This window comes from Dacryopinax primogenitus, assembly GCF_000292625.1.
Source record: "Dacryopinax primogenitus strain DJM-731 SS1 chromosome Unknown DACRYscaffold_7, whole genome shotgun sequence".
NCBI lineage: Eukaryota > Fungi > Basidiomycota > Dacrymycetes > Dacrymycetales > Dacrymycetaceae > Dacryopinax > Dacryopinax primogenitus.
This window is the reverse complement of record NW_024467204.1, coordinates 558,266-574,914: the sequence shown is the minus strand read 5'-3', so window position 1 is coordinate 574,914 and position 16,649 is coordinate 558,266. Positions and strand designations below refer to the sequence as shown.

At 52.2% G+C, this 16,649-nt stretch overlaps 7 protein-coding genes across 7 annotated transcripts; 3 read left to right on the top strand and 4 right to left on the bottom strand.

Moving 5' to 3' along the window:
* Window positions 1–1,716: 1,716 nt before the first annotated feature.
* Window positions 1,717–3,162, bottom strand: DACRYDRAFT_21708 (HIT-like protein). Its single transcript, XM_040772511.1, has 5 exons — window positions 3,002–3,162; window positions 2,817–2,904; window positions 2,674–2,731; window positions 1,859–2,624; window positions 1,717–1,811 (listed from the first exon to the last, which is right to left on the bottom strand). The coding sequence occupies exons 1-4, from the start codon at window positions 3,105–3,107 to the stop codon at window positions 2,364–2,366; spliced, it is 513 nt and encodes a 170-aa protein (XP_040629598.1). The 5' UTR covers window positions 3,108–3,162; the 3' UTR covers window positions 1,717–1,811; window positions 1,859–2,363.
* A 116-nt stretch (window positions 3,163–3,278) lies between these two features.
* On the bottom strand, window positions 3,279–4,098 carry DACRYDRAFT_115714 (SH3-domain-containing protein; the record flags this gene model as incomplete). The annotated part of the gene is made up of 2 exons (XM_040770062.1): window positions 3,279–3,639; window positions 3,686–4,098. 2 exons carry the CDS (start codon window positions 4,096–4,098, stop codon window positions 3,279–3,281), a joined length of 774 nt encoding a protein of 257 aa, XP_040629597.1.
* An 825-nt stretch (window positions 4,099–4,923) lies between these two features.
* Window positions 4,924–6,359, top strand: DACRYDRAFT_21707 (Aldo/keto reductase). Its single transcript, XM_040772510.1, has 8 exons — window positions 4,924–5,064; window positions 5,112–5,134; window positions 5,184–5,197; window positions 5,247–5,438; window positions 5,494–5,568; window positions 5,618–5,773; window positions 5,827–6,017; window positions 6,078–6,359. The coding sequence occupies exons 1-8, from the start codon at window positions 4,951–4,953 to the stop codon at window positions 6,252–6,254; spliced, it is 942 nt and encodes a 313-aa protein (XP_040629596.1). The 5' UTR covers window positions 4,924–4,950; the 3' UTR covers window positions 6,255–6,359.
* Window positions 6,360–6,496: 137 nt separating this feature from the next.
* On the bottom strand, window positions 6,497–7,928 carry DACRYDRAFT_115712 (uncharacterized protein; the record flags this gene model as incomplete). Its single annotated transcript, XM_040770061.1, has 2 exons — window positions 7,695–7,928; window positions 6,497–7,643 (listed from the first exon to the last, which is right to left on the bottom strand). The coding sequence occupies exons 1-2, from the start codon at window positions 7,877–7,879 to the stop codon at window positions 6,497–6,499; spliced, it is 1,332 nt and encodes a 443-aa protein (XP_040629595.1). The 5' UTR covers window positions 7,880–7,928.
* A 642-nt stretch (window positions 7,929–8,570) lies between these two features.
* Window positions 8,571–10,968, bottom strand: DACRYDRAFT_115711 (alpha/beta-hydrolase; the record flags this gene model as incomplete). The annotated part of the gene is made up of 13 exons (XM_040770060.1): window positions 10,665–10,968; window positions 10,500–10,613; window positions 10,404–10,447; window positions 10,289–10,354; window positions 10,227–10,240; window positions 10,156–10,176; window positions 10,095–10,109; window positions 10,021–10,046; window positions 9,682–9,974; window positions 9,496–9,620; window positions 9,116–9,281; window positions 8,930–9,063; window positions 8,571–8,883 (listed from the first exon to the last, which is right to left on the bottom strand). The coding sequence occupies exons 1-13, from the start codon at window positions 10,945–10,947 to the stop codon at window positions 8,571–8,573; spliced, it is 1,614 nt and encodes a 537-aa protein (XP_040629594.1). The 5' UTR covers window positions 10,948–10,968.
* A 1,911-nt stretch (window positions 10,969–12,879) lies between these two features.
* Window positions 12,880–14,636, top strand: DACRYDRAFT_115710 (uncharacterized protein; the record flags this gene model as incomplete). Its single annotated transcript, XM_040770059.1, has 7 exons — window positions 12,880–13,219; window positions 13,275–13,323; window positions 13,456–13,472; window positions 13,526–13,710; window positions 13,760–14,119; window positions 14,168–14,432; window positions 14,482–14,636. 7 exons carry the CDS (start codon window positions 12,880–12,882, stop codon window positions 14,634–14,636), a joined length of 1,371 nt encoding a protein of 456 aa, XP_040629593.1.
* A 350-nt stretch (window positions 14,637–14,986) lies between these two features.
* On the top strand, window positions 14,987–15,665 carry DACRYDRAFT_21704 (uncharacterized protein; the record flags this gene model as incomplete). The annotated part of the gene is made up of 2 exons (XM_040772509.1): window positions 14,987–15,291; window positions 15,342–15,665. Coding segments are annotated over 2 exons (459 nt in total), but the record flags the coding sequence as incomplete, so codon positions are not given.
* Window positions 15,666–16,649: the final 984 nt, after the last annotated feature.

The window sequence follows — 16,649 nt, the reverse complement described above, 5'->3', positions numbered from 1 at the left end:
GAGTCCCCGAGGGGCATAGCAAAGTTAGACGTTGAATGGTGCGTAGGCCATGGACATCTCAATGGCACGCGTCAGAGAACTGTCCGGCCCTGAAGCACGAGTTCCCTACTTTCTCGCACGTGATTCGCGGTCAGTTTGTCCAGTTGGGCTTGCGTGAGTTGACCACAATATTGTACATTGACATTCCATTTGAAGCTGTGGATTCTTAGGTGGTGATTTGGCAGTTCAAATGATATATCGCAGTTCCAGCAGAAGATGAGAGTTCTCCTGTGTATTGTCACATTCCGAGGTGCGGTACCGTTTTGATCTTCTCAGTGCACCAACCTAGATGGAGTTCAAGAGTTGAACATCATCTTACCCTGGAGTAGAGTATCCTCGTTGCCATCAGACTGCATGAGACGATCGATCATCTCATTCTTGGCGCCACGCTTCAACCCCATGGATCAAGAGGACAAATATCGGTGATTCTGTATCTGCCGGAGCCTATCGCCGAGGTGAATGACTGGAAGCACAAAACGAGGCTATCAATCCAGCGTGCGTGGGTTATTCACTGTGTGTATGAGCAGAGGTTATCGTTTCATCAAGCATTAGGAGGAATGTTGTGACTTGTTTGCGGATACACGATATGGGGAAGGCCAGGATTGATGTTGTTTGATCACTGCGAGCTGACCTTACGCATATTCACGACGAGGCACTGCTTTATCTGTTTCTAGATATTATATGTGCTCTAGATGGTAATATAGGTAGACGGCAGGCCAGCCTTCTTCCTGGTGTAAATCCGCGTGCTTATGAGTAAGGTGGCAATGAGGCTACAGCGTGCAATCATTAACCGTCCCTGTATATGTACCATCCACTGAAGACTTCTCTCACTCTCACTTTATACCCACCAACCAGCTATGCATACCACGGCACAGGATAAACTGGCGATCAGACGATGGTTTACTCGGAAATCGAAGCGCAAGTCCGGACATACGTCGCCCAAACCCACCAGTTCAGAGAGAAAAGTATCAGAGCAGACTGCGGATGGCGTGAAGGAGAAGAGCAAAACACAGACGACGCCTACAAAGAAAGTAAAAGCACCAGACAGGGATAAGCCTTTGCCTGCTTGTCCACCACCGCCTACTGCTGCTAGACCAACTCTCTTTCGACGCTTGTCTGGTCGTTCTAGTGCCTCGCCGTCGGCAGCTGCCCCGACAGCGACAACATCAACGACACCGACAGTGCCCACAGCACCGACAGCACCAGCAGCATCAACGTCGACAACGAAGAGCCCGACTCCTACCCCCGCCCAACCCACACCCAACCCAACAACACAGCAAGCAGTCGTCCTCTGCACCCCTTTCCCACCCCCATCTACTAGTACCCCCACGCGATCCAACACACTCACAACACTCAGCGCGACGCTCCTCTCCCTACCCTCTCTCACCACTTCCCCCTCCTCTCCCCCAGCAGCGGGGAACATCGCCCAAGTTCTGGGTCGGGCGAACCCGGACGTACTGAGAGTGCTGTCGAATGCCTCTGGGGGGAATGCGAGGAGTGTCTGGGAAGCGCTGGAGGTTGCTGGGAGGCAGAGAGCACAGGAGGGGAAGGAGGACAGAGAGGGCGGTGTTATGCTTTCCGCGCCGCTTGGTGTAGAGAGTGGACAAGACGTGGTCGTCGAGCTTGGTGAGGAATCTCTACCTGATGGGATAGAGAAAGGAAAAGGGAAGGAGAAGGAGAAGAGCAAGAGCAAACAACGAGTCGTTCGGGTATTCATACCGTCCAAAGAGAAATTGTCGTTCAAAGCAAACTGGTGGGGATTCACAATGTACGTCCATCTCCTCCTCCTCCTTTCGCCCACTAACATCATACCAGATACCTCCCCCCACCGGTGCTAGAAGCGCTCAACGACACCCACCTCACAGCAGCCAAACGCGCCGCTCTCCTGCTCGCAACACTCCAATGGCTCCTACGTCAAGTGCCCCCCACCGGCCTCCCACCGCAAGCGACTAGCACGCTTGTCCTCGTCCGCCGTCTCCTGCCCCTCCTCTCCGCTCTGGGTGCAGCGATCTCCGCTGCCTGGCTAGGCATCTGCAGCTTCGACCAGGGGAGAGGGGTCAAGTTGAGTGCGGCTTGGATATGCCCGCTTGTGCTTGTCCCGAGCGCTTGGGAGGAGGGGGACGATTTCCCGCTTGGACTGCAGGGGGTGAGAGAGGGGGATACGGTGCAGTACACGGGGGGTTTGATGGGCTAGCTCATGAGCGATGGAAGGAGGAAAGAAAGATACTGATACACGTTATATTCTAGCAACTTACGACCCATTATGCAGCTTCAATTTCAATTTCTCGTTGTCCTCGTTCTCGTCCTCAACGTCCAGAGCTCAACTAGAACAACCCCCTGAGCCAATCAGCCTCTTTTTCCATCTCTTCCATACTCCTCGGTTCACGTTCATCGTTATCCATCCTCAGCCTTCCCTTCTCGTCCGCTGCCTTCCCAGCACCAGCGCCCAACTGCCCAGGTAAACCAGCCTCGTTCGTCTCCAACGCAGGGTATACAGCGTCGTTCCTTCCCCCAAAATCTGTAAACCGGCGGGGGAGGATATGGACGTGAACGTGCGGCACTGACTGGCCAGCTGCGGGGCCGTCCTGGGGTTTGGTGTTAGCGGTGCACTGGGGAGGAGAGGGGGAGACGGACTTGGAGTGCGATGGTTAACGATTCCCCTTGGAAGGCTTTCTCGACTACTTGTCCTACTCTAGTATGCGTTAGTTCAAGGTAAGAAGTCGCCGTACGACGATAGATATCCCGCGGAGGTGATAGAGAAGTGGAAGTGTACTCACCGCCGGACAGTGTCGAACATATCTGTCAATTCTTCGCCTGTCAAGTCCGCAAGACGTTTGACCACTCTCCTCGGGACGACCAGCACGTCTGTATCATGTCCATCAGCCCAGAAAATACAGACGACGAGCAGGGGAAGAGGGGAAGGGAAGGGGACAGGAAGGGAGTACTGTAGGGATAGACGTACGACCTGGGACTATAGGCTTGAGGTTCACAACACCGTAGGACAGTTTTGTGTGATAGAACACTTGTCTGCTCACGTCGAATGTCGAGAATGTGAAGCGTGAGGACATTCTTATCATTGACTTTGGATGTCGAGGAGAGAGCAGGCGGCGTTGGAGGAGGGATGGTCGTCGTTGACAGCAAGTTGCAGCCACTAATAGTGAGGAATAACATGCTTAAACGGTGCAACAATAGTACATGAATAATAACCCGTAATTCCTCCATCTGCTGCCATTAAGTAGCTAAAAGATAGCATTAACCAAATCCCCTCCAATAGCCGCCCCAGCTCCGAACCCAAGACCTCCAGCAGCACTAGTAGCCATCACCTGTCCCAACCCGCCAAACCTGCTCTGTTTGGGCGGGTCCTGCTGAACAGGCTGCGGCTGGGGAGGGGGAGGCTGTTGCTGCCAGCTGGGTTGGGGCGGGGGCTGCTGCCATGTAGGCTGAGGGGGCTGTTGCCAGCTGGGTTGGGGCGGCTGTTGGGCCCAGGGAGGGTTGCCCGTGGGTGGGTAGTACTGCTTTGGCTCTGAGGGGGGAGGGGCGTATACCGTCCGGTCGGGAGTGTACGCAGGTGGGTTGGGCGAGCGCACCGGTGCGGGTGGTCTGTGCGCGGTCAGTCTGTGTATACCAATCATGAGGGGAGACGTACAGCTTGGTCATATAATTCGCTGGGAGCAGGCCTTCACGCCCGTTCAACCGGCCTTTCCACCAGTCCCCATTCGTCTCTTCTACAATATCGATCACGTCTCCTTCCTGGAAGACGAGGTCCTGGGGATCACCAGAGTTGTACGCCCAGTTGGCCTTCGCTTGCGCTCTAGGAGGAGGGGGAGGGGGCATCACTGACCCCGGCCGGGCGGGCATGGTACGCTGCCCTGGGTTGTTGTTGGTAGCGGAGGAGAGGGTGAGGTTGCTCAGCTTACTATCGACAGACCGGACGTCAGCGGTGGGAAGGCGGGCAAGAGCGGCGTCCTTGTCAGCCCTGGTGATGAGCGACTGGGATTCGAGGAAGTCTAAGTCGGCTTTGATGCGGGAGACGATATGTTCTATGTAAGGTGCTGCCATGATTGTAGTGGTGAGAAGGAGAGGGACGTTGAGAACGTTGAGGACGTCGAGGACGTCGAGGTCGAGGAGATGATGTTGTTATGCTGGTGATGAACCCTTTATAAAAAGCGGTGTTCGTGACACTCGGCTGCTGCGCTCTATTCTCGGCCTTTGAATCGTATATTATTTATTATATCATCTTACTACTTCTACGCTAATACGGCGTCCGCTGACAATACGATGCTAAAATAATAGTGGGTAAATCAGTGATTCTACAACTATTATAGACGCCCGCTGAAAGATAATTCTGTTTTACTGCTGGAATATCAGCCAGCGATCAAGTGAAATACAGTGGGCGAGATGATCTCAGTTACAAGCCTCATCTATGATCCATTTTAAGACTGTTCTGTCCCATTTAGTGCCAAGCATACCAAGCCATTGGAAATCCAGCCTACCGTCTCGCATACAAAATTAGGTAGATACCTCCAACGTTAACCTTACTGCTCACCGATCCTATGAAATTTATTTCATGAGATCATAGAATTGCACAATCGCGGACATCAAGCATCATCTTCAAATAAATTTGCACCTTCCATGCAATCCATGTCCATATAATATATATTCATTCGGAACACTTCATGGAACATTCCAACCTAGCGTAGGACCAGTCTATCCACGAACAAAGAGGGCGTTTACGAAGAATGACTCGCCTCTCTGTGCTTATCGCCGACACTCATTGCGTGGGGAAATGAACGGACAAAACTTGTCCCGTGTCAGCGCCCTCCGACATAAGTACCCCGCTGCCAAGTTAAACACCTCAGATCCGTCCTTTCAACGTCTACTCTAACTTACTACATAGAACTCAAGTAGACGATGTCCGTACCGGTGCCGACGTATAACGGGATTCCTGCGGTTGGTTTGGGCTGCTGGATGGGACAGCCAGGAGCGAGCGAAGAGGCGTATCATATGGTTCGGGAGGCTCTCAAAGTGCGTTCCACCACTCGATCGTAGTGCTTGTGCTGAGAAAGCACTAGATTGGTTACAGGCATATCGATACGTGAGTTATTGTAGATGGGTGATAGGCGAAGCTGATGATAGTCGCTCAGAGCATTCGGCTACGGTGCGCCCTCTCGCCCTTCTTCTTCTCCTCCAACTCACCCCTCCTGCAGAGAACGAAGAAGCCGTCGGCCGGGCGATCCGTGACTCCGGCGTTCTCAGGTCCGAAATATTCGTCACCACCAAGCTGCCTAATCAGGCGCATCACCGGGTTGTAGAAGGGTTCGAGAACAGCTTCAAGAACCTTGATATTGGTTATATCGATTTGTATCTCATGCACTGGCCTTGTGCGGCGGATGATAGTGGTGCGTACTACATGGTTAACCGGGTTCTGAGGGAAGATGCTGATGGAGAGAATAGGAAGGCAGCTGAGCCCCAAGGAAGGGAGGGACTTTGTCGAGGTATGGGAGGACATGGAGAACCTGCTCGAGACGCGTACGTCCCAACATTCCCCTTCCCTCCCTCGAATCTTACGAAGTACCAGACGCAGGCAAGGTCAAGCGTATCGGCGTTTCCAACTTCTCCATCACCTTGCTCGAAGTCCTCCTCCCGCAGGTCAAGGTCGTCCCCGCCGTAAACCAAGTGGAGGTGAACCCGTATCACCCCCAGATCCCCCTGAAGAAATACTGCGAGTCCAAAGGTTTCCCCGTCTCATCCCCAAATCCCAGCGTCTCTTGCTGAGATAAAGTATAGGCATCCAGATAGTCGCCTATGGTCCGCTGGGCCAGACAAGGCGTACCTTCTTGGAGGATCATGAGGTCGTTGCAGTCGCCAACAAGTACGGCATCAGCCCTGCTCAGGTGTGCCTTTCCTGGGCCGTGCAGCGGAAGACGATCCCTATTCCCAAGAGCTCGAACCCCGAGCGGCTGAAGCAGAATATCACCGTGCGCTTCCTGCCCCTCCCCGTCCCGGGAACAGGTACTGACTGATGCCCGTGCCCCCAGCTTGTAACCCTCGCAGAGGAAGACTTTGACAGGATCGAGAACCTGCATAAGGAGCCTGGGAAACATCGTAGTTCGGATGGGATGACGCTCAAAGTCCCGGGCAGTGTGTGGGGCTGGACGATGCAGGAGATGGGATGGCACGTTAACCTCGACGGGACGATTGCGGAGGATCAGTGAAGCGGACTTGATGTTGTATATGGATGATGTAACGTCGTGAGTTGGCGCGGACAAAGTACATGTCACAGGTTGATACGTCCTTTATCTGGGAATGAAGAATGAAGTGAACTAGTGCTCTGGATCTTGTGGATTCTACATGTCATACATGTAAACAACATAGCTCCAACAACTTTCACTTTATATAGTATCTGTGTGGTATACAAGAACAGTCAAGTACAGCGTCAAGGCCACATCCCAAGAAGTCAAAAAGTGACCCTCCCCTTATCCCATTCCCTAGCTTCCCCCCTCTTTTTATACACCACATCCATTATCCCTTTCTCCTTCCCCTCAAGTTCCCGTAATTTCCGTTTCGTCTCCTCAAGCAGCTCCTTAATCGGTCTTCCACGTTCCTCCAGCTCTCTCTCCTCCTTGCTCTTCTTCTTCCTCCCTCTCTTGTCCTCTTCATATTCCCGCGCCGCCTGCTCCCACTCCCGCAGGCGCTTTTCCTCCTTACGCAATTTGAGTACCTCCAGCATCTGGTCCCAACCCTCGAACTGGCCGGACTCGACAAACCCGTCCTGGGAGATCTGGAAGTCCAGGCGCGGGTCATACGCGTCGTCGAAATACCGGTCCATTTTGGACATTGGTGGAGAGCTGGGTACCGGGGTGGAGTCAAGATCGAGCAGAGCAGGATGGAGTGGAAGAGTGGATTTAGCTGATGAATCGGACTCGAGCCGAGGTTCATGCTTTCTACGCTCGCGGGATACAGATCGTCGCCTGCTAGGTCGCCAGACGTCTTCGTCTTCGTCAGAAGCGAGCTCTGGCCGTCGCCGTCGGGGAGGTGATACATCGTCATACCGATGTCGTTGAGAGTGTGATTTGTGCGGGGGTGATGAGGAAATACGTTCTCCACATTTCTGAGACGGTGGGGAGGAAGAGTATTCTCGATCGTCTCGTCGACGTTTGTGTGGGCGTGGAGAAAAGTCATGCTCGTCGTGTCGTGTACGCTTCCTGTGATCACCGTTACGATATCTCGAGTGGGACGTCTTCGAAGATCTCCGGTCGTCGTTATTCGATCGTGGACTCTCACCACTACCTCTTTCCCTGTGTTTGCTCCTCCCACTACTTCCTTCCCCTTCCCTCCTCAAGCTATTTCCCAATAACCTCCTCATCCGATCTTTCGCACCATCGGCTTCCTTCTTCCTACTCTCCCTCCTCTCTTCATCCAACCGCTCATGTCTGTCCTCATCCTGTCGTATCCGTTCCCAAACTTCTGCCTTATCCCGTTCCTCCCGTGCAAGGTCAGCAGCAAGCTGTTGTTGACGAATGACACTCGTGTTGTGGTCATCGACGTTCCGAAGCATGGTGGTGAGAAATCGCTTGTTCGTCTTGGGGAGGTTGCTCTCTCCTCTACACTACATATTAGTACTCAAATCGACATAGGTTTATAAGCGTACACACTGTCCTCCATTCGGCAGATACGCCCCTATGCCTTCTTTGCCGTACGTGAGCTCCTTCTCGCGCGCCTCCTTGAGGATGAGCTCAGCAACCACACGATCCAAATCTTCGTCTGGCACTGAGTCGGGAATGGCGCTCCCATGTGAGGCGCGCACTAGCTTAGATACAACACTAGAAAGCGTCGACATGCTCGCAATGGGTATAAGTACAGTGATTGTAATGGTAGTAGAGGAAATGCGGTTCAAGGGACGTTGCCTCCGAGGCGGTGCCACGGCTCCGACAATATGGTGGACGTTTTGGTCGCCTGATAAGGGGTCCCGGCTGTCCACAAACGGCTTCTGCCCATAGCTTTTGCTGGTCAGGGACAATCGGCGTTTAATTTCGGTCGAATCCGGGCTTTTTCCAAAATTGTAAAGTCCTGCTGTTGTGGTTGTGCTACAGTGAAGGGTCTGCAACACAGCCATCCGGCTCCATGGGAGCAACAAATTTGTTTCCCACGCAAGCAGAAATACAATGCTTCCGTATTTGCTTCCCTGCATCCAGGAACCAGGGCTTGTCTGCCGCGCGTCAAGATACAAGGGTCCAAACTCACAGCCACCCGGATGAACGGAAAAAGAAATGGAATCAAAATTTCCGGGGGGGGCGGCAGTGCGGCTACCTAATTCTGGAAGCAAAATTTCGATTTGTTGAGAGTCCTTTTGGACCCTTACTCCGGAAGTATACTTACTTCCGTTTAGAGAGTGCAACTGCCTAACCCAAGGAAACAAATTTGCACAGCATTTTCTTTTACTAATTTCTGGGCCTGTCCCTCTGAGTGCCAGCTCTTATCGCCGCTCGCAGGACCCCTAATGAGCTGTCCGCAAACGTACACCCGCACGTTCAGTTCTCGCAGCTTTCTACCATATCAAACAACGCTGCACATCTCTCTTGTTCCTCGGTAGTGACCTCTTCCTGCCAAACCGCAGTGGTTGTGTCCTCCCCACTCGCATCCTCCTCAGGGACCTCGTTCAACTGATGTTGGAGCACCTGCCTGTTCCAAGAATCGGTGTAGAGAGGCCATCCGGGGCTGCGTTCTAGCTTGTATGTGTTGGGATTACCACTGCGCACGAATGAAGTGAAGTATGCGAGCATCTCATGGAAGAAGTCACGTTGTTCATTCGACAGCTGGTGAAAAACAGTTGTTCCGTTGGAGCTGGTCATTGTTAGCAAACTGCATCTGCCTGGGGCGGATAATTTACCCAGTGCTCGTTCCCTCAAACATCATCCAGTTATCCGAGCTGTGCCAAACATCAGCCGGAAGACGAAGCGGCGGCGTTGGCTGATACCATCGGTACGCATACACCATGTCGAGCGACATTCCCAACAGATAAGTCTACTCATCCATCAGAAACTTCAAGTTTCCTCTTGCGAGAGAGCATGCGCACCGAACACCGGAGGCCTACTTCACCCAGTGCATTCCCCGCTCGGTTTGGATCTCTTTCTGGGTAGAGTCGTTCATACGTGTCCAATTCACTTTCCGTCATATGGGGGAACCGCGACTTGAGCGATTTCCGCAAAGGCTCCTTTCCACCTCCATCGTTAGTTGTATGCCTGCATCACGCTGTGAGATCTTCCACAAAATCCAACCTTTGACACCTTACCTAACCATGAGCGGCACCTTAGCCAACTTGCCTTCGTTCATCAACCTCGTCGGGTAATCCTGATAAGTTCTCTATCAAGGACTGGGAGCCAACGATTGTACGCATGCTCGCTTCTGTGGGTTCCATCAGCTTGACCGAACGACGGAAATACTGTGACAGCTCACTCCTTTATCATATCGTCTGCCGCACGAACCATCACACTGATGCTGGCTGCGCGTAGGCATTCCACACTCTCGTCTAGCGAGTCACGCGTGCAGTCGGCTTTGGCGGCCAAAGTGCGGAATGCCGCCTACAGTACAAACAAACAAGAGCCGTCAATTACCGCTTCCCCAATTTCGGAGTTTTCTCACCTCCTTCCGCTCTGGTCTTCGTGTTCCCGAGCGCGAAACAGTCTGTCCAATTACGCCATGGAAGAGTTGTTCCCCCGTCGCGTGATCGGCGAGCATCTGGAGCCACACGCTCGCTCCTCCCGCGCTCTGGCCCATGATCGTCACTCTGTCCGGATCATCGCCGAAAGCGCTTATATGCGATCGGGCCCATCGTAGCGCAGCGCGTTGGTCGTGCAAGCCTACGTTGAGGTCCAACGCCGATGTGGGGGCAGCAAGGAAGCCAAAAGCGGTGAGTCGGTAATACACATGAACGGCTGTGAAAAGTCAGCGTGATGCTTTCCAATCGATAGTTCGGCTTGCCAATAAACTTGGGGCAGTCATTCACCCTTGCTGAGATCAGGATCGGGTTGACATCTGAGTAACGCTGCACATACCATTGATCGAAAGGCCTGGGAACTCTTCACGTTCCCTCTCACATACAGCACGAAAACTCACCAATTACGGGGATTTCCGTTGCTTTATCAAATCTGTCATTAGTGAATATCCATCACAGGGGACTAACTCACGAAAAACCTCCGCCCTAAGGAAATCGATGTAACAATATAAGGAACCACTAGGAGAGACGTACGTGGATGTACACCAGAACTGGGAGCGCGTCTCCACGTCTTGCACATACTGGAGTATACACATTAACCTGAAATGTATGAGCTCGGTGTTTCCACTCCTTCCCCAGAAAAGCGTGCTTTCAAACAATCTTCAGAGCCCGCGCCGCCCCTATCGTCAGGCGCTGTAGACGGTCAATTTAGCGTTCTTCCACACCAGGATGACGGACTACTTGCCGACCCATGGTGCATATCCTTGTACGCAAAAATCAGGATATTGCGTTACATCGACAAGCGCAGACGAGACGCGAGTAGTATCAACAGGTACAGGTTTGCGGAATCTCAGTGCCCCTGCTGGGCATCAGTGTGGGTCTGAGCTCGCAAGTGCCAGCTCATAACTACCCAGCGGCGGTGCAGCATAGGGAATACCCAGGTATGCGACTGTATTCGATGCAGTTTGTTTTCCCAGATATCGAGCATAGCCAACATCTGCTATATGCCGAGCTGCTAGTAGCCCAGTTCCGGGGAAAACACGATAGAGAGTACACGGCGCGTAGATCCCAAACCCGAAGAGCACAAGCCAGACCAAGGTCATACCGGAGCGCACACTGAGTAAAGTTCGCCAGGAACCTTGAGGCCGGTCATACCTTCCCTTGGAGTTGCTGTTTTTCCTCTCCTTCGCCATGGTCGTAGAGAAGAGAAAAGCGCCACAATGCCTGGTCGGACCAATCGGAATTCGAGCCGGACATGGAAGATATCGACTGTTCCGACTTTGATCCGGACAGGCGGGACAGTTGGATGTCACGGGATGTAGCGACTGCCTCGCTGGAAATCGTACAAAGCTTCGAGGCACAGTAACGTTGGTGACTGCTAACCATGGGGCAGGATCTTGGTCTTCAGACAAGCATCATGAGAAGAACGAGTTGAAGTTTACCATGACGAGACAAAAGATATTGCCATATTATCAAAACGAAATCACGGAGAACATGACATTCGAGAACTACTTTACATGATCAGACAAAAATACAATCACATCCAACATATTCCGGCGCATATACGGAGTATTCAACATCCCCTCCTCCTCCTGCAGGAACCTGCCCTCCTTCCCGAATGTATGTGCACCATCTCGATCCCTTCCCTCGTTTCGTCCTTCTTCACCCACCCATTCCAACCACAAGCGTGCCTCCCCGACCAGCCCCATCCAGCTGCCTCGCTCTCGCACATAGTCGGGTCCCTCTGCTCTTTCACCTGGCTGTATTCTTCCCGGCGGTGAGCCCACTCCGCACGAGCAGCACGGGTCGCCTCGATGAGGTTGTGAATACGCCTTGTTTGCCGGTGGGATTCAGGTTCGAGGGCCCGTAAAAGGATGTGGAGGATCGTTCGAGTTCTGGAGGAGTGCAGACGCTCTTCGGGTGCAGGGAGATCCTCGTATCTGGTTATGCTGGTCAGTACATTCAATAGACACGTACACGGGATAATACTAACGGAGGGGCTTGGCTTCCTACGGGGGGGGGCATGAGATCGATCCATGTGCAGATTTGAGGGTGCAGGAGTAGAGGCGCTCAGCATGACAGGGGTATCCTTCATCCCCGTCTGTCCCAGGACGTACTCATAAGCTGGGGGTGCGGCAGAGGACGTCCCGGTGCGCTGGGCCGTAAGAGGCTTAGCCAGGCTGTCTTCGTATAGTTGCATGTCGACCGAACGGGATATTTGCCTACGGGTCGTCTAATCCAGTCGTCCCTGAGTCGTTGAGGGCACATTTATCGTGCGAGAGGGCCGTGCGCAGTCCTCAAGCATTCGGACGCTATCGATGAGAAGCAATGTGGAAAGTGGTCGCAGCAAAAAGCGCAGTCGATGCGCTGGACATCTCATTCAACGGGGCGGTGCTGCCAAGCCAATTGCAAGACTGTGGTTTGCACAATAACAATTTACGAGGATAAATGGTATAATATGTAATTAGATTGGACAGTGTGCTAGTACATAATATAACAATGTTATCTATTGATACAATATGAAAAGCCATGCGCTCATCGATCTTCTTGCGCGGCTCCAACAGCAGTTGGACGACGCAGTTGGTCTTTTTCTCCACTGGATCTGAAGGTGAAGCGTGGCGGTAGAGACGGACGTGTACGTATATTATCACCCCATGACGACTGTGGATTGAACGCGAACGGGAACCGCGATACCCTTCATTACGCCCCAGAAGATCTCGCTCCAGAGGTGTTTTCCGGCCGACTTCAGTGCGTCAACTTGTCCGTATCATGATCAGAAGGCAGATCAAAAGGTAGGATAACTGCTCACCCAGGCGTGTTGAGTCCAATACTCCACTCTACCAGCAAATATAAATATGCCCCGCCGAACGTGCCCGATCCCGCGCACATCCACTTCAGTGCCATCCACGCGTCCAGAAGTACAGACATGCAGATCGCGTGTTAGAGGAGGTCAAAGGAAAGAGGTTGTCGAGTATCATCTGGAGTACACTGTTGTTGTCCAGCAGAGGACCACTTGTTCTCAAAGGAACTAAATCACATGATGAGACCTTCAACACGTCCCTACCTATACGGAAGAAAACGGAAACAAAATGACATCAGAGAAAACACAATTACACTCATCCACCATGTCTTCAGGCCTGAACGAGTTCTTGAACCATGAAGATATACGCAAAGAGGTTGCTGAAAGCTTGGGCAAGTCTTTCAAACAGCTCGCCACAGCGCCCACATGGGATAACTTCGTGAGGGCGTGCTACATCACCATATTCCGTGAACTGCAGGAATCCACCAGGAAGTTCAGGGCCCGAATCTCTCGGCGGTTCCTAAAATATTCGGATGACATTGAACCTTGGCCATCCTTTGACCCAAGTGGCGAAGATAAAAAATGGAGAGATTTCATGGTGAAGACATTCTTCGGGTCAAAAGCAGAACCTAAGGCCGACGATGTCATCGCGGCGATCCAGCATCGTGAGTTCAGTCTCCATCCAGTATGGTTCAGGGTCGCTAACCAGCATTGGGAAAGCCTTCATTGTTGCAGCGTTTTGTGAAGTTAAGGCAAAGCTGGAAGGACGGTCAGTCGTTTGTCGGCTGCCCGGGTGCCTGTTCGTGTTCTGATTATTCTTTTCCTTTGGAAAAAAAAACACAGGGACTTCTTCAGATGAGAACTCTGAAAACCAAACTTTCTTGTTCTGACCGCTGTATAGGCTGGACATCAATCACGGTATGGCTTTAAACTTGGAAGTTGATGAACACGGAACTCAGCGAAAACCATAGAGCTTGCGAGTGTATTTGAAATCCCATACCAAAACGATGAGATAAGGAAAATTTTCATCAAGTATCTAGAACCCCGAGGCGTCGGCATTATGGAAGACCTGAAGACCTCACGTTGGGTATACTATTCGCGGTGTCTCAACATCATCGCTTCCTCTGGACAGGGCAAGTCCCGGCTGATGAAAGAGGTATCTGGATGATCTTGTTTTGTACGGCTGTCACCAACCTCGTGAACAGGTTGGCTACGGTCGACGCGACTGCATTTCCCCCACCCCGGAGGATGAACCAGTGTTCTGTATACCGGCCAATATCCGAGAATTGGACGCACCGGGATACCCATTGCCGGACCCTATAGTATTCAAGTACTTCAAGACGTTGCAAGGTCGTTATAGTACGGACAGCCAACAGTCAGATACGGCACACTGGAGAGCAGCAGTGTTCTTATCCGAAGCACTTAAGCATGCCTTGACATGCCTCAAGGACATTCCAGAGGCTGAGTATGTGCCAAAGCTAAGGGCGTGGAATGAGAAGATGGAGGGAAGAAATCGAGAATACCGAGATCAATTTTGGGAAGATGTTGTCAATAATGCGGAGACAGTAAGGAGTATTCTCGTACCTATCTGATGGCATCTCATGTCTCCGTAGACGTACGCAACAACCATTATAAACCGGGGCAGCCCTTCTCAACAAAAGTTCATCGAGCCCGCCACAAACGAGTTGGTCTCCTACCTGTCTGTGCTGCGCGGCTCCGACGCATCGGTGATAATCTACTTTGATGAAGTTGCAGGATTCCGAAACCTCTATTGGATCCTCTCACGGGTGCTCAGCGCTCAGAGATCAGCACCGTTGTGGGTCGTCTTCATGGCCACCAGTGGAAAGCTGGAAGATTACGAGCCGCCGTGGTGTAACAGTGCGTTTCGACTTTTCATGTGTCTGTGTCTCTTCTCATGCAGGAACAGTAAGCTCCAAGCGATCGAGCGAGGAGCGTGTGCAGCTACTCCCACCGTACTACTCTCTAGGCTTCGATCAATGGGCTCAGAAGGCAGCAGAGAGCCGCACGATGGGTGATTTAAGTACTTGGCTACACGCATCCTATTACGGTCGTCCATTGTGAGCAGGATCCCCTAGATCATGGTCCCTATCTCATTGTAACCGCTGCGACAGGTGGAACGCTCACCTCACAATAAATCCGTCATACAAGCCTCTTTGGGTAGGGACTATGAAGTTGACTTGCAATGAACCCCATGCGGAGAAGAACACAGGATGCACCCTTCGATATTCTCCGCCCTCATAAACCTTAATCTCGTGCTGCACACCGAGGAGGCCGTTAAGACGGCAGAACTCGCCGTGTCGAGTCATATGCGGCTGTTTGATGGCATACAACTGGAGCCAATGGCATATCTTACCCACACTCCCTCGGAACCTGTTCTGGCGCTTTGTGCCGCTCATTTTCTCTTTAAAAGAAAAAAATTACCTGATTGCTTGGAGACGCTGGTTACGGAGCTATGCGGTAGCGGCATAATCCCGAGACGCGACATTGGGGAGCTGGCAGCGAGGCTTCTGCTCTTATGCCCAAGGATTGCAGCTAGCGATGCTACCTTTCAGGACCCGATCCCGCTACCAAACATCACACTGGTTACGTACTTGGAAGCGCTTCTAGGACCTGTGCTCGACAGCGACTTCAAAGAGACATTTGACAATACTTGGGTCAATTTCCATCACTGGGTTGTCTTGTCGGGAGCTGGAGCTCTCCCAAACAACTTAGATCGGTATGCCCCCCTTTTTCTGCTTCATGTGAACTGGCTCAGACTTGGATCAGGACAACGTTAGCCAACTTGTGGGCCAGAGGGGCCGCGATCCAATGGTGGTATAATCAAGCATCCGTACATCTCCTTTTCATCACGTATCGGGGATCGAATGAGCCCAACGCGTTGTTTGATCCGCGCAACCTTTCCGCCGTCCACAGCAGGTGACGCTCAGCAATAGGCCGTACTCGAATGCCTTGAGGTGCCTCCAACCTGTTGGTCTCGCTAGGCGTCTTGCGAAATCAGGTATGCCTTACTTGGTTATCCTCATGGAACTGGGCAGGAACGTTCCATTCGACAAGGAGCGGTATGTTGACATCCAAAAGCCTCTCTCGATCACTCAGCGTGGACCGGGTGATCTACCTGTTGCGTCGTCAACAAGAAACGATGACTCGTCCAGAGACATCCATCAGCGTCGTTGGTCGATCAATGTCCGTGGTCACGATTCTTCGACGTATCCGTACTTGGCAAGCTGGGGATCTTGTCCCATTTCACCCGGTTGTTGCACCTGCGTACGCCGGGTCCGCAGACTAAGCTGGACGAACAAATGTGGCCTGGCACCCGTCTTTCCGGCGGGCAGGCCAGTTGGATGCTTGACATTGATGAGATTGTGCCACAGGGAGGTGTAAATGAGGACGTTGAGATGACGGCATGATGACTTCTATCAGTTGAGCCCAATGTACAGTACCTTCTCCTGTAGTTATAACAAGACATATGTGCAATGGTTCTGTGCGTCTGGCTGAGGATGAAGGGTGCGGATTTACCAAACGGAGAGTTTGTCTAACCCCTGACAGGAAGTCTGCTGCAGGAGGGACTCAATCTAACGCCAACTGGTCGAGCCGGGGTAGTGCGCCATATACACATGCAGCATTCATCAGACTTTAGTACTGGTAGCAGGGTTAGATGAACCACTTCTCTCGTCACATGTAGGGCATGAGCAGCTGGTCCCGAGCTATGTAATCTTCGACCCCAATGTCCACTATGCACTGAACAACCCCACCTTTAGCAGGGTGTGTTGGGCCAGTATTCCCACAGATATTTGGAGCCCTACTGACTGTTGCACAGCACTACGGACCCTTGCAACAAGTGCTATGGACCCTGTTAGGGCAACACAGGCTGACTAAGTCTGCTCACCTAAGAGTGCCAAGAGTCTAAGCAGGCAACAAGGAAGTGGAGTAGACCTGATGACTGAGACCTATCTACAGTATAGGTACCTGTGGATGATCCTAAGAGACCAAGTCTGAAGAGACAGTCCCCAGGCAGAGTAGGCCTTATATTTATACCTCTGTGGTGGAACCTGCTAGAACATGTTGCTTACTCAG